Genomic DNA, 22302 nt, shown 5'->3' with positions numbered 1-22302 from the left:
GGGCATGGCAACCCACTCCAGTATTCCTGCCTGGAGAATCCCATGGACAGAGGAGCCTGGTGGGCTACAACCAAAGGGCTGCAAACAGCTGGATACAACTGAGCAACTAAGTACACATGCACTCCCATTAGAAACGCTAAGAGGGAGACACGTTCCTTCTGTTTCATATTCACTTTGAATTAAAACCAGCTTTCTATAAACCAAGCCAACTCTCCCTAAGTATTCAAAAAGAAAAACCTAAAATTCTTCTTTAAATAATGCTAACACTCTCAGAGGCAAACACAGGATTTGTCGGGTTTCCTAACTGTGCTATTGCCAGTTTAGCTGGGAGCCTCCTCTCATCCTTTTTGTGAACACAGCCCTACTGCCACCTCCAAGGCCTGCACACAGGAGAAAAAAGAACTCCTTGTTTTGGAGGTGAATGGATTTCATGGTGTCCCCTGAACATGAAGTCATTTCATCTACTCGATGGCCAGGATTTATGGAACTAATAGCACTATGTCAACTACGTTCAAGGTTAAAATAGCTTCTACAGGCTACGTTTTTGTTTAGTCACTCTTGTTTATCTCACTCTTTTAGGACTGAAGCCCTGCCAGGCTCTTTTGTCCAAGGGATTTCCCAGGCAAGAATACTGGAGTGGGTTGCCATTTCCTTTTCCAGGCTATACTTTGAAACTAATCTACTACTTTTTAACTTGCTTCTATGTTAAAATAAGTGGCATCAAACAGAAATTGTGGAAGTAGGAGCATTTATATCCAGGAAATACTACATGCTAAATCTGAAGACACAGAAATATCCTTTCTGAGGCTAACAAGAAGCTAAAACTCTCTCTGCAGACAAAGCTATTCACAGGCATGCTCTCTCCCTTATTGTAAATATATATACCTGCTTTTCTCATTCACTGGGGAGGAACACTTCACTGTATTAAGATGACTCTTTACGAGAACACTGCCCCACAGTAATTTGTAATCAGGAAAATTCAGAATTAGGCCAGAATGCTACATCCCATAACATTTTTAGCAGAAACAGAATACATAATCCACAAAATTATAATAATGAAAACAAAACCAGTATACCCCTTCCATTTAAGATGCAGCTGATTTTAAGATGCCTCACTATTTCATGAGGTTCTAAGAAAGAAAAAGCACTGCCAACTAAACCGTAACACCTACAGACACCCACAGACTGACAGATAATCTGATTTCAGAAATGTGAAAAGGTTAAAAAAAAAGATCAGCATCATAAAATCAATGACCTCGGATAACAAAATGCCTGACGGCACTGAGCTCCACGATGTGCCCAGCAGTGCTCTAAGCACTAGGCACAAACGGCCCACTTGATTCCTGAGCAGCCCTGTGAGGTGTGAATGAATGCTACCATCGTGCCTGTTCTTCCAGCTGAACAAACTGCGGCAGCATTCAGTAATTTTTACTTAAATTCCGGCAGCTGATGTTTGCCTTCACCTGTTCTCCTTCTCCTCGATGAACTCGTGGTCACTGAGCTCTGGGTACTGCACCACATTGACGCGGACAGGATGTGCACTCTGGAGAAGCCTTCGCACGTCCTGCACCCGTAAGTCTTCACTCCATATTAGCGACATCACCTCCTGATTCATGTCATTCATGCCATCATCCTCCTCCTCTGTTTCTGTTCCTGAAGGAACATCTGATGAGAGCACCTGAGTAACAGACTTGGTTGTAATACTAACTTAAAAACCAACCAACACACATTTGTTGAACATAAGAACGCACAGGGCGAGGTACCAAGTCTACATCAACACAAACAAAAAGCATACGCCAAAGCAGGGCTGGCCCAGGTTCCCCGGGCATATGGGGCTCCTACCTAGAAATCTTTAATTGTATTGCCTACTTGGAAAGATTCTTTACTCACCCAAGGGGAAAGCTTTCAACTTAGAGTAATAGTCAGGAGGCTGATCCCACAGAAAGGAATATTCTAAATAAATTATAAAAATCAAACTATATTCTAAATATTCTGAAGAGGAAACATATTACTGGCAACAGAAGATTAACTCCACACAATGTTACTAAAGAACCGACACCAATTTAAATACTGTCTTTAATTAGCAGAAGAAAACCACCTGGAAAGGTATCAACCAAGGGCTGGAGGAGGTCCGACTAACACTTTCTCACTTCCGTGCTTTAAACAGAATGGATCGTGGTTGGTTTTCCCTTTTCTTTTTTTGTCCTAAGTATGTTCCAAGTATGTTTCTTAAAAGGAAAGGAATTAAATGCAACAAAACAAGTGAGGAGAGTTAACTGCCTGCTTATCATTCTGTCCTCATAAGCTCAGCATGTGCTTTAACTTCCCAGGCCAAATGATTCAATCAGACTTCAGAACAGAAGAAATAGCAGAAATCTTGTTTTCTCTCAGTTTTCTACTCCTTTCACAAAATATTAATTCCTAGATGAAAGGCTAAAATCTTGCAACATTTAATGTGGAAGCAACATTAACCAGGAAAAAGAATACTGGAAGATATGACTAAAAATCAGTCTGACTTTAGATGCTAAAAATTTATTATAATTTCTATGGAATATCTAATTTTAAAAGAAACTATATTCCAATTGGTGAGTCAGCAATAAAATATAGACCCAAACAGCTGATAAATTTGAGACAAGTTACAAAATGTAACCTCAAGTAACTGAACAAACTGAATTTAGCCAGAATTACTTAAAAGGACATATAAATACAGATAAACGATTATCAGTATCATTTGGCTTTAAGGCTAATGATGGTCTCATTCATAGTAACAAAAGAGGTCTAAATGCTAACAACTTAATCTTGGTTGAGGGAAAGATAATCATATTATTAACAAAAAAATTTTGGTTTTCTGTTTAAAATAAGACAAACACTAATTCACCTAAAACTTCTTACTTAAGTGCAGATTAAAAGACAGATGTGGGCTTCCCTGGCAGTTCAGTGGTAAAGAATCTGCCAGCCAATGCAGGAGATATGGATTCAATTGGTGGGAAGGGACAAACCCCTGGAGTAGGAAATGGCAACCCACTCCAGTGTTCTTGCCTGGAGAATCCCATGGACAGAGGAGCCTTGTGGACTACAGTCCATGGGGTCGCCAACTCAACAGCAAGTTAGCAACTAAAGAGCAGCAGCAGTTAATTACTAACGTGGTACAATCAGGGAATCAGTCATGGAAGCTGTCTACTGACTCAACACTTGTCCTGACTCAAGGCAACGAAAGGTGCAGGTAAGAGAGAGCGTTCACAAACCTATTTCCACGTTCAATCTACAGTGAATACAATATACCCTGTTTAAAGCATATCTATCTAGCATATGATAAAAGATCATCTGATACATACACCTGCAAAAATTCTTAAAGGAAAATGGAGGGAGGCTCTACTCTAAGTCTACTGAGGCTAAAACTGAACATGGACTTTCCTGATACTCACAGATTTTCCTTTGGGCAAGTTTCCTTCGCAGGCCTGCTTGGAAAGATCCTGACGTCCAATCAAGAGGCAGACAGCTTCCGGCCAGTCTGAAGCAGGCTGCTCCCGACAGTGATAAATCGCATCTCGGATGGGAAGAGCTATTCCAAAGGGAAGCGTTTCCAAGTCTCTTAAAGTGAAACCTTGTGACGGAGGGAAAAGAGAAAATTCTTCAGTCAGACTTAACCACTGTCCCAATCCTCCGAATAAAGTTAGTAAACTCTACCCTAACAAATAGCAAGAAACCGATTGTATTCATTCTGCTACCAGACCAGCATCTTGACATGAGTATTCTTTAGGGGGGAAAAAAAATTCCTAAAGACTTTGAAGAAAAAAGCATAAACAATCCAAGAGGAAAATCAAAGGACAAAAAGACACTTCCCTAAGAGGAAACACAAATGGTCAATAAACATACGAAAAGATGCTCTGTCCAATGAGTGATCAGGGAGATGCAAAGTAAAACCACAAGGAAATGAAAATTCATACTCATCTAACAGACATATATAGAGTCAATCAATACTGCTGCTGCTGCTAAGTCGCTTCAGTCGTGTCCGACTCTGTGCGACCCCAGAGACGGCAGCCCACCAGGCTCCCCCGTCCCTGGTATTCTCCAGGCAAGAACACTGGAGTGGGTTGCCATTCCTTCTCCAATGCATGAAAGTGAAAAGTGAAAGGGAAGTCGCTCAGTCGTGTCTGACTCTTAGTGACCCCATGGACTGCAGCCTACCAGGCTCCTCCGTCCATGGGGTTTTCCAGGCAAGAGTACTGGAGTGGGGTGCCATCGCCTTCAATATTAAGTGTTGGCAACTACACAGAGCAACAGTAATTGTCTTCCACAGAGGATGGTGGTGTATACGGGACCAACCACCTTGGAAAACACAGGTATAGTCAGGTTCACCCTTACAGCCCGTCAGTAGCCATACAGAAACTCGCGCCCAGGGAACAAGGACATAAGCATTAAAATATTCATTAGCAATCGTTCATTATGGCAAAAAATGGTAAGTCAGGAAAGAGTCCAGTTTCCATCATCAACAGAACAGATAAATAAGTCGTGATATATCCAAGCCGTAGATTATATAGCAGTGAAAATGAATGAATGACCTTCTGCTACGTGAGTCAACATGGATGAATCTGTAAATAATATTGAGGAAAATAAGGTAGTAAAAAACATATATCTACACTGAGCTACATAAAGTTAAAAAACATACAATACTAAGTAATATATGAAGGTGATAAAAACAAATGGCAGATGGTAACACAAAATTTAGGATGGGTGCTGCATCAATGGTTACCTGTAGCAGTAAGGCGTGTGAGAGAAGGACATACAGGACTAGACCCGCAGGGCTTTCTACTACACTGACAATGCTTTATTTCTAATAGTGGGCGACCAGGACATCAATGCTCATTTCACTATTATTCTCTAAACACATTTCATATACTGTCTTCTATATATACCATATTTCATTTAAAAATTTTTCACAGCCTCAGGTTAATTTTTTCTGAAACTATTTTCTAAATTTTATAATATTTTACAGTATTTATTAACATAGAAAATTGGTTAATTACAGAGGTAAAAATGTTACCTTATTTGAGAATGACAGTTATACTAAATGCTATGTAATATACAAATGAATAGAACTCATCCAATATTTTTCAGCATAAGTATCTTATTGGTAATACTACATGACAATTACTGGAATTTTCAAGGAAGCCTAACAAAAAAGAAGAGTGAAAAACTCAAGTCATTTAGAATATTCTCTAAATAAGAATTCAGAAACCTCTTGTAATATTCATTAAAGCACTACTTTCAACATACTACTTTATAACATCCTCATTTTTTATGTTTTCATATTGTTAATATTTTTGAAACATTTTAGTTCATTTTTATAGAAAGTTTTGGTAGTTTACTCAGCTTAAAACCCAAAGGCACAATCTTTAGGAAGAGAGAATAAACTCTTTGCCTTCCTTTCCCTTGTCCCAGGTGAATCTGCCTCTTGGTGCATAAAATCCCTGGCCTGTATCATTCAAAAGCATACTTTAAGATATACACACATTACTTCTAGATTTTGCCAGAAATAATCATTTCTGGTATCTGAGTATTTAACAGCTTCAAATCTGAATGTGTAGTGATTAGCAGTCTCCATTCTGGGGCCACTCTACAAAGCCACAGCCTCTACTGGTCTCAGAGGAAAGACAAAGATTTTCCACCCACCAAAGGAGAAAAGGCTGGTACCCAAGATATTAGTAGAGGGAAGCTGTGAGACCGTCAGGCAAAGAAAGGGTGGCTCAGGAGGCCATCATCTCAACCCTGTGGGATCCTGCTGTAGAGCCAGAGGCCCTGCCTTCTCATGCCTCCCAGCTCTAGCGAGCTCTGAGGACACAGGGCCTGGTTAGGAAAGAGCAGTCCAAGGAAGGGATTTCAAAGACACATGAAAGGTAACAAAGAAGACCTTACCTACATTAGTCATCCAGACAACTAATCTCTCACCCAGGCTAGAAACCGATGCAGAATGCCTGAAACTAAACCTGCAAGAGAACAAACACGAGGCTGTTAGACATGAAGTCGTGAAACAGACAGTGTAAAAGTACAACTGAATAAAAGTCACCTGCTCTCCTCTTGTTCTGCTTGTGGCTTCGGGGGAGCTAAAACAGAACAAAACTTTATTTTGATAGTTATCCTGGTAAAGAAAGCAGGCAACATATAGAAGACATTTGGAAAGAAAAATTACAGATAAAGAACTCCTAAAAAACAATAAAATAAGCAGTACTCTGGCAGGTTGGAAAGTATAATCATTTCCCTGGGGCTAAAACAGCCCTTTTTAGACATATTGAAAATGTAGTTTGTCAGATTTTAAGTAATCTTGGTCTCTGAAAGTGAACTGTGGACTCAAGACTAGAACTGTGTGATTTTGTCACCTCTAAAATGAAGCAAGACACGGCACCTGAAGTACACTTAGAAAAGTTTTAATTTTTTTATTTCAACTCTGATACCGACATCTATAAAAATTTGTTTGGGGAAGCCTAATGTTAGACAGACTTACCTATACTTATTCTGGATAAATACTGTGAGGATTCATCAGAAAGAGAGCTTTCGTCACCAAGTATGTAGAGTGCAATACTCTGCATAAGGAGAAACTTAACATTATTTTTTAAACTCTTGAGGCATAAGCACAGACAGGAAAATTAGCCCATTTTAGATACAGAGCTCTGTGTTTTGACAAACGTTATACAATCATATAACCACAGTCAGGACACAGAATGCTTGCATCACACCAGAAAGTGCCCTTGGGAATTACTGGGAATAAACAACGCATCTTTTTTCTCTTCCTGTATTTTGCTTCTTCTTCAATATCATGCAAATGGAGTCACAGAACATGTTGCCTTCTGTGTCCTATTTCATTAACTCAGCAGTTCTGTGAGATTCATCCACATTACTGTGTGTATCAGCAGTTTCTTTCTTTTCACTGCTGAGGGGTATTCCATTAGAAATATGTACCAACCTCTGCGTATCTACTTACAAACTGATTGACATTTGGGTCATTTGTGTTGAGTGGATGCTGAGTCCTTTCAGTCATGTCTGACTCTTTGCGACCCTAGGGACTGTACCCCACAAGGCTCCTCTGTCCATGGGATTCTCCAAGCAAGAATACTGGAGTGGTTGCCATTTCCTCCTCCAGAGGATCATCCCGACCTAGGGATTGAACCTAGGTCTCTCAGGTATCCTGCACTGGCAGGGGGGGCTCTTTACCACTAGTGCCCCAACTTGGAGTGAGGTAAACCCTAACTCTCTACTCCTCTAGGCCCTTCTCCACTTCAGCCTTCAAAGTTCTTTGAGTGTTTGCTATTACCACTAAGATCTGCACCTACAGCTTTTTTTTGGAAAGAAAGTGGCAGCACGATCGTATCAAAATCTCAGCACAATGCTGGAGGGTCTTCAAGTCCTAACTCTAAACCAGTATAGACACTACAAACGATAGGCTCCTGAAAGTCGCTGACATCGTATCTAAGAAAGGTATGATATAACACGAATATTTGTAAGTTGACTAGTGTAAGCTGGACACGGAACGCCTTTGGCTTATTCATATATCTCTGGCTCCCTCTTGGGTAGCTATAACACTGAGTCTACCCCCATTTTAGCGGAGTTGTACAGAACCAAAGTATCTGGTGAATTCACCTAAATGTTTCCACATAAGCGTCAAGGAATGAAAAAGTATTGCGCTGCTCTTAATACACTGTGAATGGACTGACTGCCACTGAATCGTACACTTAAAAACAATTAAAATAATATTATGTTATATATATTTTATCATTGTTTTTTTTAAAAAAAAGCAGAATCACCATTCTGCATGTCTATTTCAGAGCTGTGGCAGGTACTGAAGCCTTTCTCAACATGAAGGAAGCGGAACGTAGAGTACAGGAGGAGCAGGTGGGGAGCAAGAACATTTACCTAGTCCAGTGATATCTGAGACAGGAGACAAAAGATCTGGTTCTCCTATAAGCCTGGGAAAGCCCCATCTCAAGAAAGGTCCACAGAAGACCTCTCGGCAGGCTACTCCAGTATAAGGGGACCAAGGGACGTTATTGTGAAGGAACTTACCTTTATCGACACCCTTTGGTTCTATCTGAATCAGCTCTGATCTTGGATTAACTATGTATTAATAACGTTGGGTTAATTTTTTTTAATAAAAATTATTTCTTTAAAAAAATTTCAAGTAGGATTTTTTGTAGCTATGGACAAGCTAATTGTAAAATTTAAAGGAAAAGGCAAAGGAATTAAAATAGCTAGAATAATTTTTAAAAAGGAAAGTAATGGAAGGAAGAGTCATACTAACCAATTTTAAGACTGACTATAAAGCTACAGTAATCAAGAGTGTGTGGACCACAACATAGACCAATGGACTAGAATAAAAAGTCCAGAGACAGACCTACAAATATGTCAACTTATTTCTGAAAAAGTGCAAAAGAGAAACAATAGTGTTTCCAACAATTGATGTTAAAAAAAACTGATCATTCAAATGGAATAAAAATTTCAACATAAACCTCACATCTGATTTTAAAAAAATTAACAAAATGGATCGTGGATCTAAATATAAAACTGTAAAATTTCTGGACAAAAACAGAAGAAAATCTTCCTGATTTGGATAATGAGTTCATAGACATGACACCAAATGCACTATCCATACAGAAAAAAGTGGATAAACTGGCTGGATAAAAATTAAACATTTGTGCTCCACAAAGGAAGCCTTAAGAGAACAACAGGACATGACAAACCACAGGAGAAAATACTTCAAACCCATGTATCTGACAAAACCTCCTATGTAGGCACATTTAAAATATCACTAGCCATTAAGAAAATGCAAATTTAAACCACAGTGAGTTATTACTGCACATCTATAATGAGAAAATTTACAAATCACGACAATACCAAACACTGACCAGAATGCATGCAGGGAAATTGGAACGCTCACACACTGATGGTGGAAATACAGATACATGAAATTAATGAATGCTTCCTTCTTGGAAGAAAAGCTATGACAAACGTAGACAGTGTATTAAAAAGCAGACACATTACTTTGCCAACAAAGGTCGTATAGTCAAAGCTATGGTTTTTCCATTAGTAATGTACAGCTGTGAAAGTCTGACGATAAAGAAGGCTGAGCACCAAAGAAACGATGCTTTTGAATTGTGGTGTTGGAGAAGACTTTTGAGAGTGCCTTGGACTGCAAGAAGGTCCAACCAGTCAATCCTAAAGGAAATCAACCCTGAATATTCATTGGAAGGACTGATGCTGAAGCTGAAGATCCCATACTTTGGCCACCTGATGCAAAGAGCCAATTCACTGGAAGAGACTCTGATGCTGGGAAGAAGGCAAAAGGAGAAGAGGGTGGCAGAGGATAAGATGGTTAGATAGCATCGCTGACTCAATAGACATGAATTTGAGCAAACTCTGGGAGACACTGAAAGACAGAGGAGCCTGGCCTGCTGCAGTCCATGGGGTCGCAAATAGTTGGACACAACTTGGCAACTGAACAACAATGACAATAACAGAGACTCTGAAAAACAGCTTACAGTTTCTTAAATATATTAACCTTATATATACTTGCTATATGGCCATCAATCCCACCTCTGGGTACCTACCCTAGAGAAATGAAAACTTTTGTTCACACAGAAACCTAGACTTGAATGTCTACAGCAGCTGTATTCATAACTGCTTAAAAACTGGAGTCAACTCAAGTATGTTCAGTGGATGAATGGATAAAGCAATGTGATATATATATCTATACAATGTATAGCCAACACTCAGCAATTAAGTGCAATGAACTGCTGCTACAGCAATACTTGAATGAGTCTCAAAAGCAGGAGGGAATTCTCTGAGGGGGTTGATAGAACCATTCTGAATTCTAATTATGGGAGGGATTACATGAACTCAACATTTATTGAAATCCACAGAGCAATACACAAAATGGGGGGGGGAGATAATTTTTCTATATGATAATTTTTTACATTACATTGAAAGTTAAAAAGAAAAAAACAAACAAGTTTGGCAACACACTGAATACATACCAAGACTACAAGTCTGCCACGTTCACATATTCCGGGGAGGTAAGGATAGGGGGGCACTCCTTCCCCCTTCAGACAGGAGCTCACCCACTGATAAATACTAGGTGGCTCAGGAGTGAAAAATGACGGGTACTGCATAGATCCCGTTTGACCTTCAGAAAAAGATGCAAGAATACACTAAAACAATACTGTTTTAATTCAGAGGAAAGATAATCAACAATGCCTGTCATTTGAAAACAATCAGAGTAACATTTTTTCCATATTCTCCAAAATGCTTCATGTTTTCTGCCACAGTAAGTATCTGATTACATATGTGGAATTTAACTTATATTTTATCCGATCCTGGATGGAAATTTAGCAAATTCTTATGTTCAAGGCATATAAAGAATGTCACCAAAATTTTCTGCCCTAACTCTAATGATGAGAAAAGACAAGACATCCAGAATTCTGCTCTGTTTTAACAACTGGGCCCCAATCTAGAGTCCGTTTAACTCAGGGTCTAAGACAATACAATGGTTATGAAACTGTTCTGTATCTGTACTGTTCAATACGGCAAACACCAGCCCCATATGACCGCTGAGCACTTGCAATGTGGCCAGGGCAACTGAGGAAATGAGTTTTTAGTTTAATTAACTAAAATAGCACACAGTGGGTGGTTACTAACGGGACCACAAAGGATAGCAAAGCATCCTTGGCACTGGAAGCTCTAAGCTTTTGCAAGGCAGAACCTTGGGGATGAGTAAAATCCACCCCCAAACCCCCCACACTGAAGAAGCTATGGCTTACTGCAAGTCAGAGATCAAACACTACAAACTAAAATCTGCCTGGTGGAAAGACACTACCCGTGATTTAGAGGTTAACAGTAAGAAATATATCCTCTGCTATTTACCAAGAAAAACACAAGCAAAGGTCAGTACACTGTTGAGAAAACTCTTTAATAGCAAAACACTTACCTTGGTCAATCGCACACACCTGTCCAGTGGTTCTGACAAGTGCTGGGTAGTCTCTATAGTAATGATCTATGTAAGGCTCCAATTTTAGGTCCCTAAAACAATGGAACATATAAAAGGAATTAACAAGCAAGGTATTATGGCATTCTCCTCCCAAACAGTTAACAAGACTCATCAGTTGACCTTTTTAATTTAAAACATTTACTTAGGAGAAAGAAGACAACCACATCTAGAGTCTCTGTATTTTATTTCTGGACTTTAAAGTGCCTAGTATGACAAATGCAACCAAAACTCCTTCTGCTAGATAAATTTTGAGGGTAAAATTACTGGGAAATCTGTGGTCCAATTTCTCCTCTGTTAATTTATTAGCTGTGTGACCTTCAGGAAGTCAACTTTCTGAATCTCAGTAATTTTTCTTCTAGAAAATGGTGAAACACCAGTCAACTCACCCTCAAGCTTTTAAGATTAAATAATATGTATGAGAAATACCTTATAAAGTGTAAAACATTATACCAATTTTACCTATTTCGAAGAGCCATGATTAGGGTTTGAAAATCATTTCATTACAAAAGTATCTTCCTCAAAGTAATGCCTTGTCATTAAGAGACACTAACCATCAATTAAAACTGCCGTGTCTCAGAAAAGAATTTCAGTATCTCAAGGAAAGTAACATAAATCAGAAAATATACTACAACCTTAACTCAGAGGTTGGCATTTTAATTCAAACTTAACTTTATCACCAAGGGTCACAAAGGCTCAAACAAGACCTAAGTATAAACATTTTGAGTTCAGTGCCAAACACAAGGTGCTAGAAAAGACTGTTAAAAACACCATCAGATGGCTAACAAACACATGAAAAGATGCTCAAAATCACTCATTATCAGAGAAATGCAAATCAAAACCAAAATGAGGTATCATTTCACACCAGTCAGAATGGCTGCGATCCAAAAGTCTACAAGCAATAAATGCTGGAGAGAGTGTGGAGAAAAGGGAACCCTCTTACACTGTTGGTGGGAATGCAAACTAGTACAGCCACTATGGAGAACAGTGTGGAGATTCCTTAAAAAACTGGAAATAGAACTGCCTTATGACCCAGCAATCCCACTGCTGGGCATACACACTGAGGAAACCAGAATTGAAAGAGACAGGTGTACCCCAATGTTCATCGCAGCACTGTTTATAATAGCCAGGACATGGAAGCAACCTAGATGTCAATCAGCAGATGAATGGATAAGAAAGCTGTGGTACATATACACAATGGAGTATTACTCAGCCATTAAAAGAATACATTTGAATCAGTTCTAATGAGGTGGATGAAACTGGAGCCTATTATACAGAGTGAAGTAAGCCGAAAAGAAAAACACCAATACAGTATACTAACGCATATATATGGAATTTAGAAAGATGGTAACAATAACCCTGTGTACAAGACAGCAAAAGAGACACTGCTGTATAGTACAGTCTTTTGGACTCTGTGGGAGAGGGACAGGGTGGGATGATTTGGAAGAATGGCATTGAAATATGTATAATATCATATATGAAACGAGTCGCCAGTCCAGGTTCGATGCATGATACTGGATGCTTGGGGCTGGTGCTCTGGGACGACCCAGAGGGATGGTACGGGGAGGGAGGAGGGAGGAGGGTTCAGGATGGGTAACACGTGTATGCCTGTGGCAGATTCATTTTGATAAATGCCAAAACCTATACAGTATTGTAAAGTTAAAAAATAAAATTAAATTAAACTAAAAAAAAAAAGAAAAGAAAAAAAAAAAACAATACCATCAGAACAGTCTTATTGTGGATCCACTACAAGAGCCTGAAAGAAACAGGGAAGACAAGACTGGGACAACCAAGGACCAGCAAAGAGAACCAACATCTAGTAAATGGCACCTGTTCTTAAAAACAAACTTGAGAGGCTTCCCTGGTGGCTCAGTGGTAAAGAATCCGCCTGCCAATGCAGGAAACACAGGTTCCGTCCCTGGTGCAGGAAAATCCCACATGCTGCAGAGCAAATAAGCCTGTGCACCACAACTATTGAGCCTGTGCTCCAGAGCCCAGGGGCCTCAGCTACTGAAGCCCACACACCTAGAGCCCAGGCCCCACAATAAGAGAAGCCCCCAAAATGAGAAGCCCGCACAGCAAACTGAGAGTAGCTTCCACTTGCCACAACTAGAGAAAAGCTCAAGCATCAACGAAGGCCCACCATAGCCAAAAATAAATAAATAAATAAATAATTTTTTTAATGGTCCACACTAAAAAAAAAAAAGTTTTTCCCCCCAAAACTTAAGCATGTTTCCTCATCACTGGACCAGGGATTGTAATACCTAATTTGACAATTTCTACATGTAAAGTACAGTTTTGTTAGTTTAAATCATGACAGGTCGGTTAGTAAAGAATTTGCTTAAAACCCAAGGGACTCCAGTTCGATTCCTGGGTCGGGAAGATCCTCTGGAGAAGGGATAGGCTACCCAGTCCAGTATTCTTGGGCTTCTCTTGTGGCTCAGCTGGTAAAGAATCCGCCTGCAATGCGGGAGACCTGGGTTTGATCCCTGGGTTGGGAAGATCCTCTGGAGAAGGGAAAGGTTACCCACTTCAGTATTCTGGCCTGGAGAATTCCATGGACTCTATGGTCCATGGGGTCACAAAGAATCGGACATGCCTGAGCAACTTTCACTTTGAAACACTATTTGAATCTAAGGCATCATTATAAAAACAGCAGGTGTCATTATAGACTTTCCACCACAATCATGGTGTCAAAATGAAAGCCAAGCAGGTTATCCTCACTGTGTAACACACTCTCGTGCCTTTTCCACTCATCTGAGGACAAAACCCTGCAATCCCAACCTGACCCATGGCCCTTACACAATGGATCCCTTCTAACAGTTCTGTGGCTTATGGAAAATGCTCCTTTTTGTTGAGAAGGCAAAATTCAGAAATTTATTTGCAAGGTTCCTATTTGACATTCATGGCCAAGAATTAAGTCACCTAATGACCTTTTTGAAATTTCTAATCTATAAACAATATTTACCTTGCCAACTGGACGAGAAGTTCAACAAGTGAACGAACCCCTTCTCCCATTAGAGTGTTCAACTTGAGTTCCTCATAGACGAGGTGAAGAACAAAAAAAATTGCAGGTATGTGAGTGAAGAGAAGTGTAGAAGAGTCCAAACTGAGATTCTGGGAAAAATCCTCATCTTTCATCTGTGAAACTTCCAAAGGACTCAAACACAATGATCTGTTCAAGAGATGACGCTCAACATTCTGGTGGTAGTCTGAATTTAGTAAATATTCCCAGTCCTAAGAAGAATAAAAAGGATATTAACTTTCTAAATAATTGTAATGTCACCATTAAAAAAGAAGATCAAATTCACTTAAAACAACTCAAGTTCCATTTTCACATTAAGTTGTTAACATTATTTAAAAAAAAAAAAACCACCATACTGAAAAATTGAAACCAATACCTAACAGCTAAGCAATTTCCAAGTGCCAGGAATAAATATTAAGACAAGCCACCTTTAAAAACCACTTGAATCATACCCTTTTAAGGAAGAGACTTTAGTAGAAGAATTCTACTACTTAAGCAGAGATTGAAAGAGAAAAATTTAATATTATTTTGGCAATGTCTCATGGGCCACAAGAAAAGGAAAGCCTAGAAGTGTAGACAGGCAGGTGTAGGGACCACTAGACTGATCTGGGTTTGGGTAAGAGAAGAGGTCTACTTGAATCCAGCTGATATACATGTATTTCCATGTTGACAAGATGCTGAGGCCAGTAACATGCCTAATAAGCAACTGAATTTTATATTTGAACTATACTACACTTTACAACTATTGAGTCTATTTTAGTTTCTACTTCATTTGGGGGATGGTCTTGATCCCTGTCTCCTGTACAATGTCATGAACCTCCATCCATAATTCATCAGGCACTCTATCAGATCTAGTCCCTTAAATCTATTTCTCACTTCCACTGTATAATCGTAAGGGATTTGATTTAGGTCATACCTGAATGGTCTAGTGATTTTCCCTACTTTCTTCAATTTAAGTCTGAATTTGGCAATAAGGAGTTCATGATCTGAGCCACAGTCAGCTCCTGGTCTTGTTTCTGCTGACTGTATAGAACTTCTCCATCTTTGGCTGCAAAGAATATAATCAATCCGACTTCAGTATTGACTACCTGGTGATGTCCGTCTGTAGAGTGACACTGTACAGGAGAGAGGGATCAAGACCACCCCCAAGAAAAGAAATGCAAAAAAGCAAAATGGTTGTCTGAAGAGGCCTTACAAATAACTGAGAAAAGAAGAGAAGCGAAAAGCAAAGGAGAAAAGGAAAGATATATCCATTTGAATGCAAAGTTCCAAAGAATAGCAAGGAGACATAAGAAAGCCTTCCTCAGTGATCAATGCAAAGAAATAGAGGAAAACAATAGAACAGTAAGGACTAGAGATCTCTTCAAGAAAATTAGAGATACCAAGGGAACATTTCATGCAAAGATGGGCTCAATAAAGGACAGAAATGGACTGGACCTAACAGAAGCAGAAGATATTAAGAGGTGGCAAGAATACACAGAAGAACTATACAAAACAGATCTTCACGACCCAGATAATCACGATGGTGTGGTCACTCACCTAGAGCCAGACATCCTGGAATGCGAAGTCAAGTGGGCCTTAGGAAGCATCACTATGAACAAAGCTAGTGGAGGTGATGGAATTCCAGTTGAGCTATTTCAAATCCTAAAAGATGATGCTGTGAAAGTGTTGCACTCAATATGCCAGCATATTTGGAAAACTCAGCAGTGGCCACAGGACTGGAAAAGCTCAGTTTTCATTCCGATCCCAAAGAAAGGCAATGCCAAAGAATGCTCAAACTATCTCACGATTACACTCATCTCACATGCTAATAAAGTAATGCTCAAAATTCTCCAAGCCAGGCTTCAACAGTACATGAACCGTGAACTTCCAGATGTTCAAGCTGGATTTAGAAAAGGCAGAGGAACCAGAGATCAAATTGTCAACATCCGCTGGATCATCGAAAAAGCAAGAGTTCCAGAAAAACATCTACTTGTGCTTTATTGACTATGCCAAAGCCTCTGACTGTGTGGATCACAGCAAACCGTGGAAAATTCTGAAAGAGATGGAAATTCCAGACCACCTGACCTGCCTCCAAGAAATCTGCAGGCAGGTCAGGAAGCAACAGTTAGAACCAGACATGGAACAACACACTGGTTCCAAATAGGGAAAGGAGTACATCAAGCTGTATACTGTCACCCTGCTTATTTAACTTATATTCAGAATACATCATGAGAAACGCTGGGCTGGAAGAAGCATGAGCTGGAATCAAGATTGCCAGGAGAAGTATCAATAACCTCAGATATGCAGATGACACCACCCTTATGGTAGGAAGTGAAGAAGAACTAAAGAGCCTCTGGATGAAGTGAAAGAGGAGTGAAAATGGTGGCTTCAAACTCAACATTCAGAAAACTAAGATCATGCCATCTGGTCCCATCACTTCATGGGAAATAGATGGAGAAACAATGGAAATCATGACACACTTTATTTTTTGGGGCTCCAAAATCACTGCAGATGGTGACTGCAGCCATGAAATTAAGAGATGCTTACTCCTTGGAAGGAAAGTTATGACCAACCTAGATAGCATATTAAAAAGCAGAGACATTACTTTGCCAACAAAGGTCCGTCTAGTCAAAGCTATGGTTTTTCCTGTAGTCATGTATGGATGTGAGAGTTGGACCATAAAGAAAGCTGAGTGCCGAAGAATTGATGCTTTTGAACTATGGTGTTGAAGAAGACTCTTGAGAGTCCCTTGACTGCAAGGAGATCCAACCAGTCCATCTTAAAGGAAATCTGTCCTGAATATTCATTGGAAGGACTGACGCTGAAGCTGAAACTCCAATACTTTGGCCACCTGATACAAAGAACTGACTCATTTGAAAAGACCCTGATGCTGGGAAAGATTGAAGGTGGGAGGAGAAGGGGAAGACAAAGGATGAGATGGTTGGATGGCATCACCGACTCAATGGACATGAATTTGAGTGAGCTCCAGGAGTTGGTGATGGACAGGGAGGCCTGGCGTGCTATGGTCCATGGGATTGCAAACAGCCAGATATGACTGAGCAACTGAACTGAACTGAAATAGTTTCTACTTGTGATTTATTGTATTGTGTTGAGACAGTCTATGGTTGTATTGTGTACAGTTGTATTGTGTTGAGATAATCTATGGTTTCTTCAGAACTTGGAATTTATTGGTGTTTCTGTCAGGCTTAATACAGTGTATTATTCTAACTTAAAACTCTTGCAATAGACATAGAACCAATCATAAAAATTAAAAATTTATAAGTCAGACAACCAAAATAAAAAACTCTTCTCAGCAAAAGATACTGTTAAGCCACATAGTGGCAGAAAATATTTCCAAACACACATATGACAAAGAACTCATATCTAAAATACATTGAGAACTTTAGATCAATAAATATTTTTAAAATCCAATTTACACCTGAACAGAAACCTCACAAAAAGATACGTAAGTAGCTAATAAGCATGTGAAATAGTGCCTAACGTGATGAGTCATTTAGGAAAAGCAAATTAAAAGCACTTAGAGAAGCTACTTTGTACACACTCCAATGGTTAAAAGGAGAAACACTGACAGCAGATGTTGGCCAACTCATGTACGGCTGGTCAGAGTATAACACGGTACAATCAATTAGAACCCAGCAATGACCCAACAAGTGCACTGCGAGGTATTCATTTAGCCAAGAGAAATGAACATATAGGTCCACAAAGACTAGTTACTGAACGTGGGCACCAGCTTTCTTCATAATAGTCAAATAATGGCAATATACATCCGCAGAAGAATGAATATAAAAACCATGGTATAGTCATACTACTGTCCCAGTAAGGTACAGACTACTGATATCTGCAACATCAATGAATCTCAAAAGCATTATGCTGAATGAGGGAAGCTTTACACCAAATACTACATACTATATTATTTTACTTATATTAAGTTTTAGAGTTGGCAAAACTAACATATGATAGAAATCAAATCAGTGGATGGTTTGATTAAAAATGGCTCAAGAGAACTGTATAGAATCACAGAAATGTTTTGTCCTTAACAGCAGTGTGGATTACATGAGTGTCTATTTGTCAAAACTGATCAAACTGTAAATTTAAGATCTAAACATTCCATTTATGCAAATTATACCTCAATTTTAAAAGAATGTGTTGAAACACAAGAATATATCCATGGAATCTGGTATGTTTGAGAACTTAAACTAAAGAAACACTGCATAATAAATGCTGTCACTTAAGGTGATGAATTGGCAGTAAAACATCTATAAACTCAAATTTATAACATGCAGCACTATGTATATTTAGTAATTTTAAGATGATCATTAAAGAGAAAAGTAAATAAATAATCAGAAAACTTAACAGGCCCTATCCTTCAAAATAACTGCCATTCAGTATTAAAATAAGCAAAAGCTGTTAGAAATATGCACAAATCAACACGAACACCACAAATATGGGTGACTGGTACATGTATCCACAAATTAATTTGTATCAGCAAGAAAAAACAATACTTACATCATCAGATCCCGTCTCAGAAGGCCTTGCCTTTTTGGGTGCAATGACTGGGGAAAGTGATCCTTCAAAGTCAAACTGGAAAATAACCCCAAAAGAGAAGACAAAAATCATTTAAATTTATCACTTACAACAGATCAACTTAAAGGACTCAGTAATCAGTTCTACCAATTATGGAAACTGAGGAATGACATCAAAATTCATTTTCTCATCTGGAAAAACATGATATGAATACCCTTCTTCTAGGGTCATTGTGAAGATTAAATGAAATCATCTATATAAAGCATCTAGTCTGGTGCCTGGGCTCATAGGTTCTGCAACAGTAGCTTCCTTTCCTCCTCACTTCTCTCATGACATAGATCTTCACTCCATTGGTAGAACAAGGACCATTAGTCATATCCAAAACACACCCAGTCTCAAAGAATCAACCCAATGTTAGCCAAATGTCAGAGCTAAGCAAATATACATTTAGACATATATTTGGAGTCTGTCTATAGTGACAGCCCAACAATTCTCTGGCAGAAATGGGTGCTCTCCAAAATCTAAGTTCTCCTCTTTCTTCTGGACCCACAGCCAGGCTGCTGTATCCCAGCCCTCACAGTGAGATGTGGCCCTGTGACAGTGACTATCAATGAGAGTGGACGTCATCAATGCCAGACTAGTTCATGAAAACCTCCCATGCGTGCTCCCCTACGCTCTATCCCTTGCATCTGACTGGGTGGTGTCAACTCTAAGGTGATCTTTGAAGCCTCAGGTTCAAGAGGACAGATGCTCCATTAGCCTGGGTCCCTAATTAAACCATGTGGTCTGTTTACCTGCTAAGCACTGTTAAAGGAACAAGATACACATTTCTGTTGTGTAAGCCACTGTATCTTTTAACGGCTTTCTGTTATAACAGCCTATCCTAATACAGTTACATAAAAGCAGTTTTCTAAAAGTTCAGCCTAATTCAATTTTCTCTGGCATAACCTTAGCCCCTTCTGCTACTTTGCACAGGCACTGAACTATTAGTTCTTCAATCATAACCGTATAAAAGGAAAATGGTCTATTTTCCTATGCTATAGAAACCTACATATTTATCAATCTCATTCATCTGAAAGTTGATTTATATATAAAAACTAAACATAAACAGCAATATTTAAAACTGAATATTTAAATATAAAACTGAATAAAGTTAATTTTTAGAACTGATCAAAAGAACAGGTTTTCTTATGAAGTATTCAAATAAAACAGCCCAAGAAAAAGACAAAATACTGTATGATATCATTCATTGTGGAATCTGAAATGTGACACAAATGAACCTATCTACAAAACAGAAACAGACTCACAGACAGAGAGAACAGACTTATCGTTGCCAAGGGACAAGAGAGGAGGGAGAGGGGTGGACTGGGAGTCTGGGGTTGGTGGATATAAACTATCACATTTAGAATATCGAAAGGACAAGGTCCTACTGTACAGCAAAGGGAACTATATTCAATATTCTGTGATAAACCATAATGGCAAAGAATTTTTTTAAAAGAATGTATTAAAAAAACACAAAAAAACTGAGCCCAACTTATATACAATATTATCAAAAGACAAAAATGACAAGAGTAAAATCAAAGCAACAAATGAAATGATTTTACCTGAAACTTTAACCAAATACAGCATGCATACACATACATAGTCTAAGACCCACAATCAGAAAGAACACCCCTGTTATGGTTATCAAATTCATTAAGACCTGGAGTTACAGGAAAGAACAGTGGAAACTGATACAGATACCTTTTTGTCACACATATGGATGTTTTATTTTCATTGTTTTAATATGTCACTGCTTAGCCAACCCTGTTATATAATCCTGTGGATCACTGACCTTGATCTATCATAATCTGACTACAAAATATTCATTTATCTGCTTTCTCCTGGGACAGTCCATTCAATGGGAGGAACTATCTGTCTTGCCTAATGTTTATCTGAAAAGCCTGGCTTCATGCTTCGCCCACAGCAGGGACTCAATATCTGATGAAAATATGAGCATCCCAAAGGACAGAAGAGTTAACCTCAGATGCAACCACTCACAGAACCTGTGAACCAAAAAGAAACATCATCTGGCCCAGAGCCGTCATTTAACATCAGTAAATTCAGGAAGGCCCAAAGAAATTCCAGAGTCACATAGCTGGTCATTGGCAGAAATTCTGTACTCTGTACTCTCCACCCTATTACTTTATTGAAAACAAAGAGGATACATCTGGACAAAACAAAATAAAAACTATTTGCCACTGAGGGCCACTTCATCCTGAGCTTTCATTGTAAGGACAGCCAAGACAAGGTTTAACTACGCAGTCATCCAAATAAATGTCAAAGCAACTCAGTCTCAGGGCTCATTTCCTTGTTCCTTCTCTTAGGGCTACCACGCAACAAATTAGTCAGAGAGTCAGATTCTTCTTTACAAAAGAAATAAGCAGCTGCGTACTTGGTCCTCTCTACAACAGGAAACATGAGGGGCTACTGGCCCTCTGTGAGGGAACGAGGCACAGTGATGTGGATTCATCAAGTCCTGCAGGACAGCAACACGCAGAAACTACAAGAAGCTGAAGCAGACTTATTCATATGTAGAAACCTTCAGTTTCTGTAAGGCTCAACTTTTTCATATTTAATAAAGAATGGAAAAATCTGGACTGAAGTAGCATTCACGCAATTGTTTGGAATAAGAAAACTGTCTATTTTCCCAGTAAAACTTTTCCCAAGGAAACTGCAGAAGGCAGTTCTTTCATATGATACAACATATATAAACTCTTAAAAACAATACTTCATTTAGATGGACAAGGGCTTTCATTTAGCACATGTTCACTAGGCATCCATCCTTGCCCGGCACTGCTATTTACCTTCCTAATGGGAGCAGAGACACACAAAATAAGTAAAATACACAGCATAGCATATTTAACGAGTGCTAAGAGAAAAATAAAACAGGTAACGAGGATAATAAGTGGGAGACAAGGGGTAAGTACAACTCTACACAGAAGAGACACGGCAGGCTGCGCTGAGGCGACACCTGGCCAGGGCCTCAGCTTGTCTTGCCTGATGGAGGCATTTTCTCCAGCGTGCCTGTGCGCTCAGTCGGGTCTGACTCTGCGACCCCATGGGCTGCAGCCCACCGGGCTCCTCTGTCCATGGGATTTCCCAGACAAGAATACTGGAGTGGGTTGCCATTTCCTTCTCCAGGGGATTTTTCCGATCCAGAGATCAAAGCTGCGTTTCCTGCATTGCCAAGAAGATTCTTTACCACTGAGCCATCCGGCAAGACTGCATTTTTTCCAGAGGGAAGAGCAAGTGTGAAGACCCTAAGGTAGGAACACACTTGGACACGTTTGTCCTTGTTCAGGACAAACAATGGAAACCAGTGTGCTGGAGACAATGTGAGCGAGGCAGGGATGAATCAGAGGGTAAAAAAAAAAAAAAAAAAATTGGAAAACCATCCTCATTTACCTATATAGAAATAATAAAAATTCTGAGTTGGCAAAGGTTCAGCACACCAAGAATAATCTGGGTCGTGAAGCAGGCACTTTTAAATGACACTGGTGAGAATGCTGATTGGACAGACAGTCCTTTTTGAACATTATTTGACCCAGTAATTCCTCTTTTAAGGTTCAATTCTTGAGAACTGACTAGAGATCTAAAGATTTGTGTATAGAAGAATGTTACTCAAATTACTCATAAGAGAAAAAACTGATTCAGCAATGTTCAATTATTAGCTATT

The 22302-nt window shown here is 39.2% G+C and overlaps 1 protein-coding gene across 3 annotated transcripts in view; it reads right to left on the bottom strand.

Annotated features, from left to right (window-relative positions):
* ANAPC1 (anaphase promoting complex subunit 1) overlaps positions 1 to 22302 on the bottom strand; it is a 99137-nt gene that overhangs the window by 47866 nt on the left and 28969 nt on the right. For all 3 annotated transcript variants that reach the window (XM_025260581.3, XM_044925568.2, XM_044925569.2), the window contains exons 18-26: positions 18567 to 18641; positions 14001 to 14269; positions 10976 to 11067; positions 10026 to 10174; positions 6503 to 6581; positions 6068 to 6104; positions 5917 to 5987; positions 3426 to 3604; positions 1464 to 1678 (exon numbers count right to left, since the gene is read on the bottom strand). In XM_025260581.3, coding sequence (XP_025116366.3) covers positions 1464 to 1678; positions 3426 to 3604; positions 5917 to 5987; positions 6068 to 6104; positions 6503 to 6581; positions 10026 to 10174; positions 10976 to 11067; positions 14001 to 14269; positions 18567 to 18641 — 1166 coding nt within the window. The remainder of the gene's footprint in view (positions 1 to 1463; positions 1679 to 3425; positions 3605 to 5916; positions 5988 to 6067; positions 6105 to 6502; positions 6582 to 10025; positions 10175 to 10975; positions 11068 to 14000; positions 14270 to 18566; positions 18642 to 22302) is intronic.

The sequence above is a fragment of the Bubalus bubalis genome, chromosome 12, assembly GCF_019923935.1.
Source record: "Bubalus bubalis isolate 160015118507 breed Murrah chromosome 12, NDDB_SH_1, whole genome shotgun sequence".
Classification (NCBI taxonomy): Eukaryota; Metazoa; Chordata; class Mammalia; order Artiodactyla; family Bovidae; genus Bubalus; species Bubalus bubalis.
This window is presented reverse-complemented; position numbering and strand designations above follow the sequence as displayed.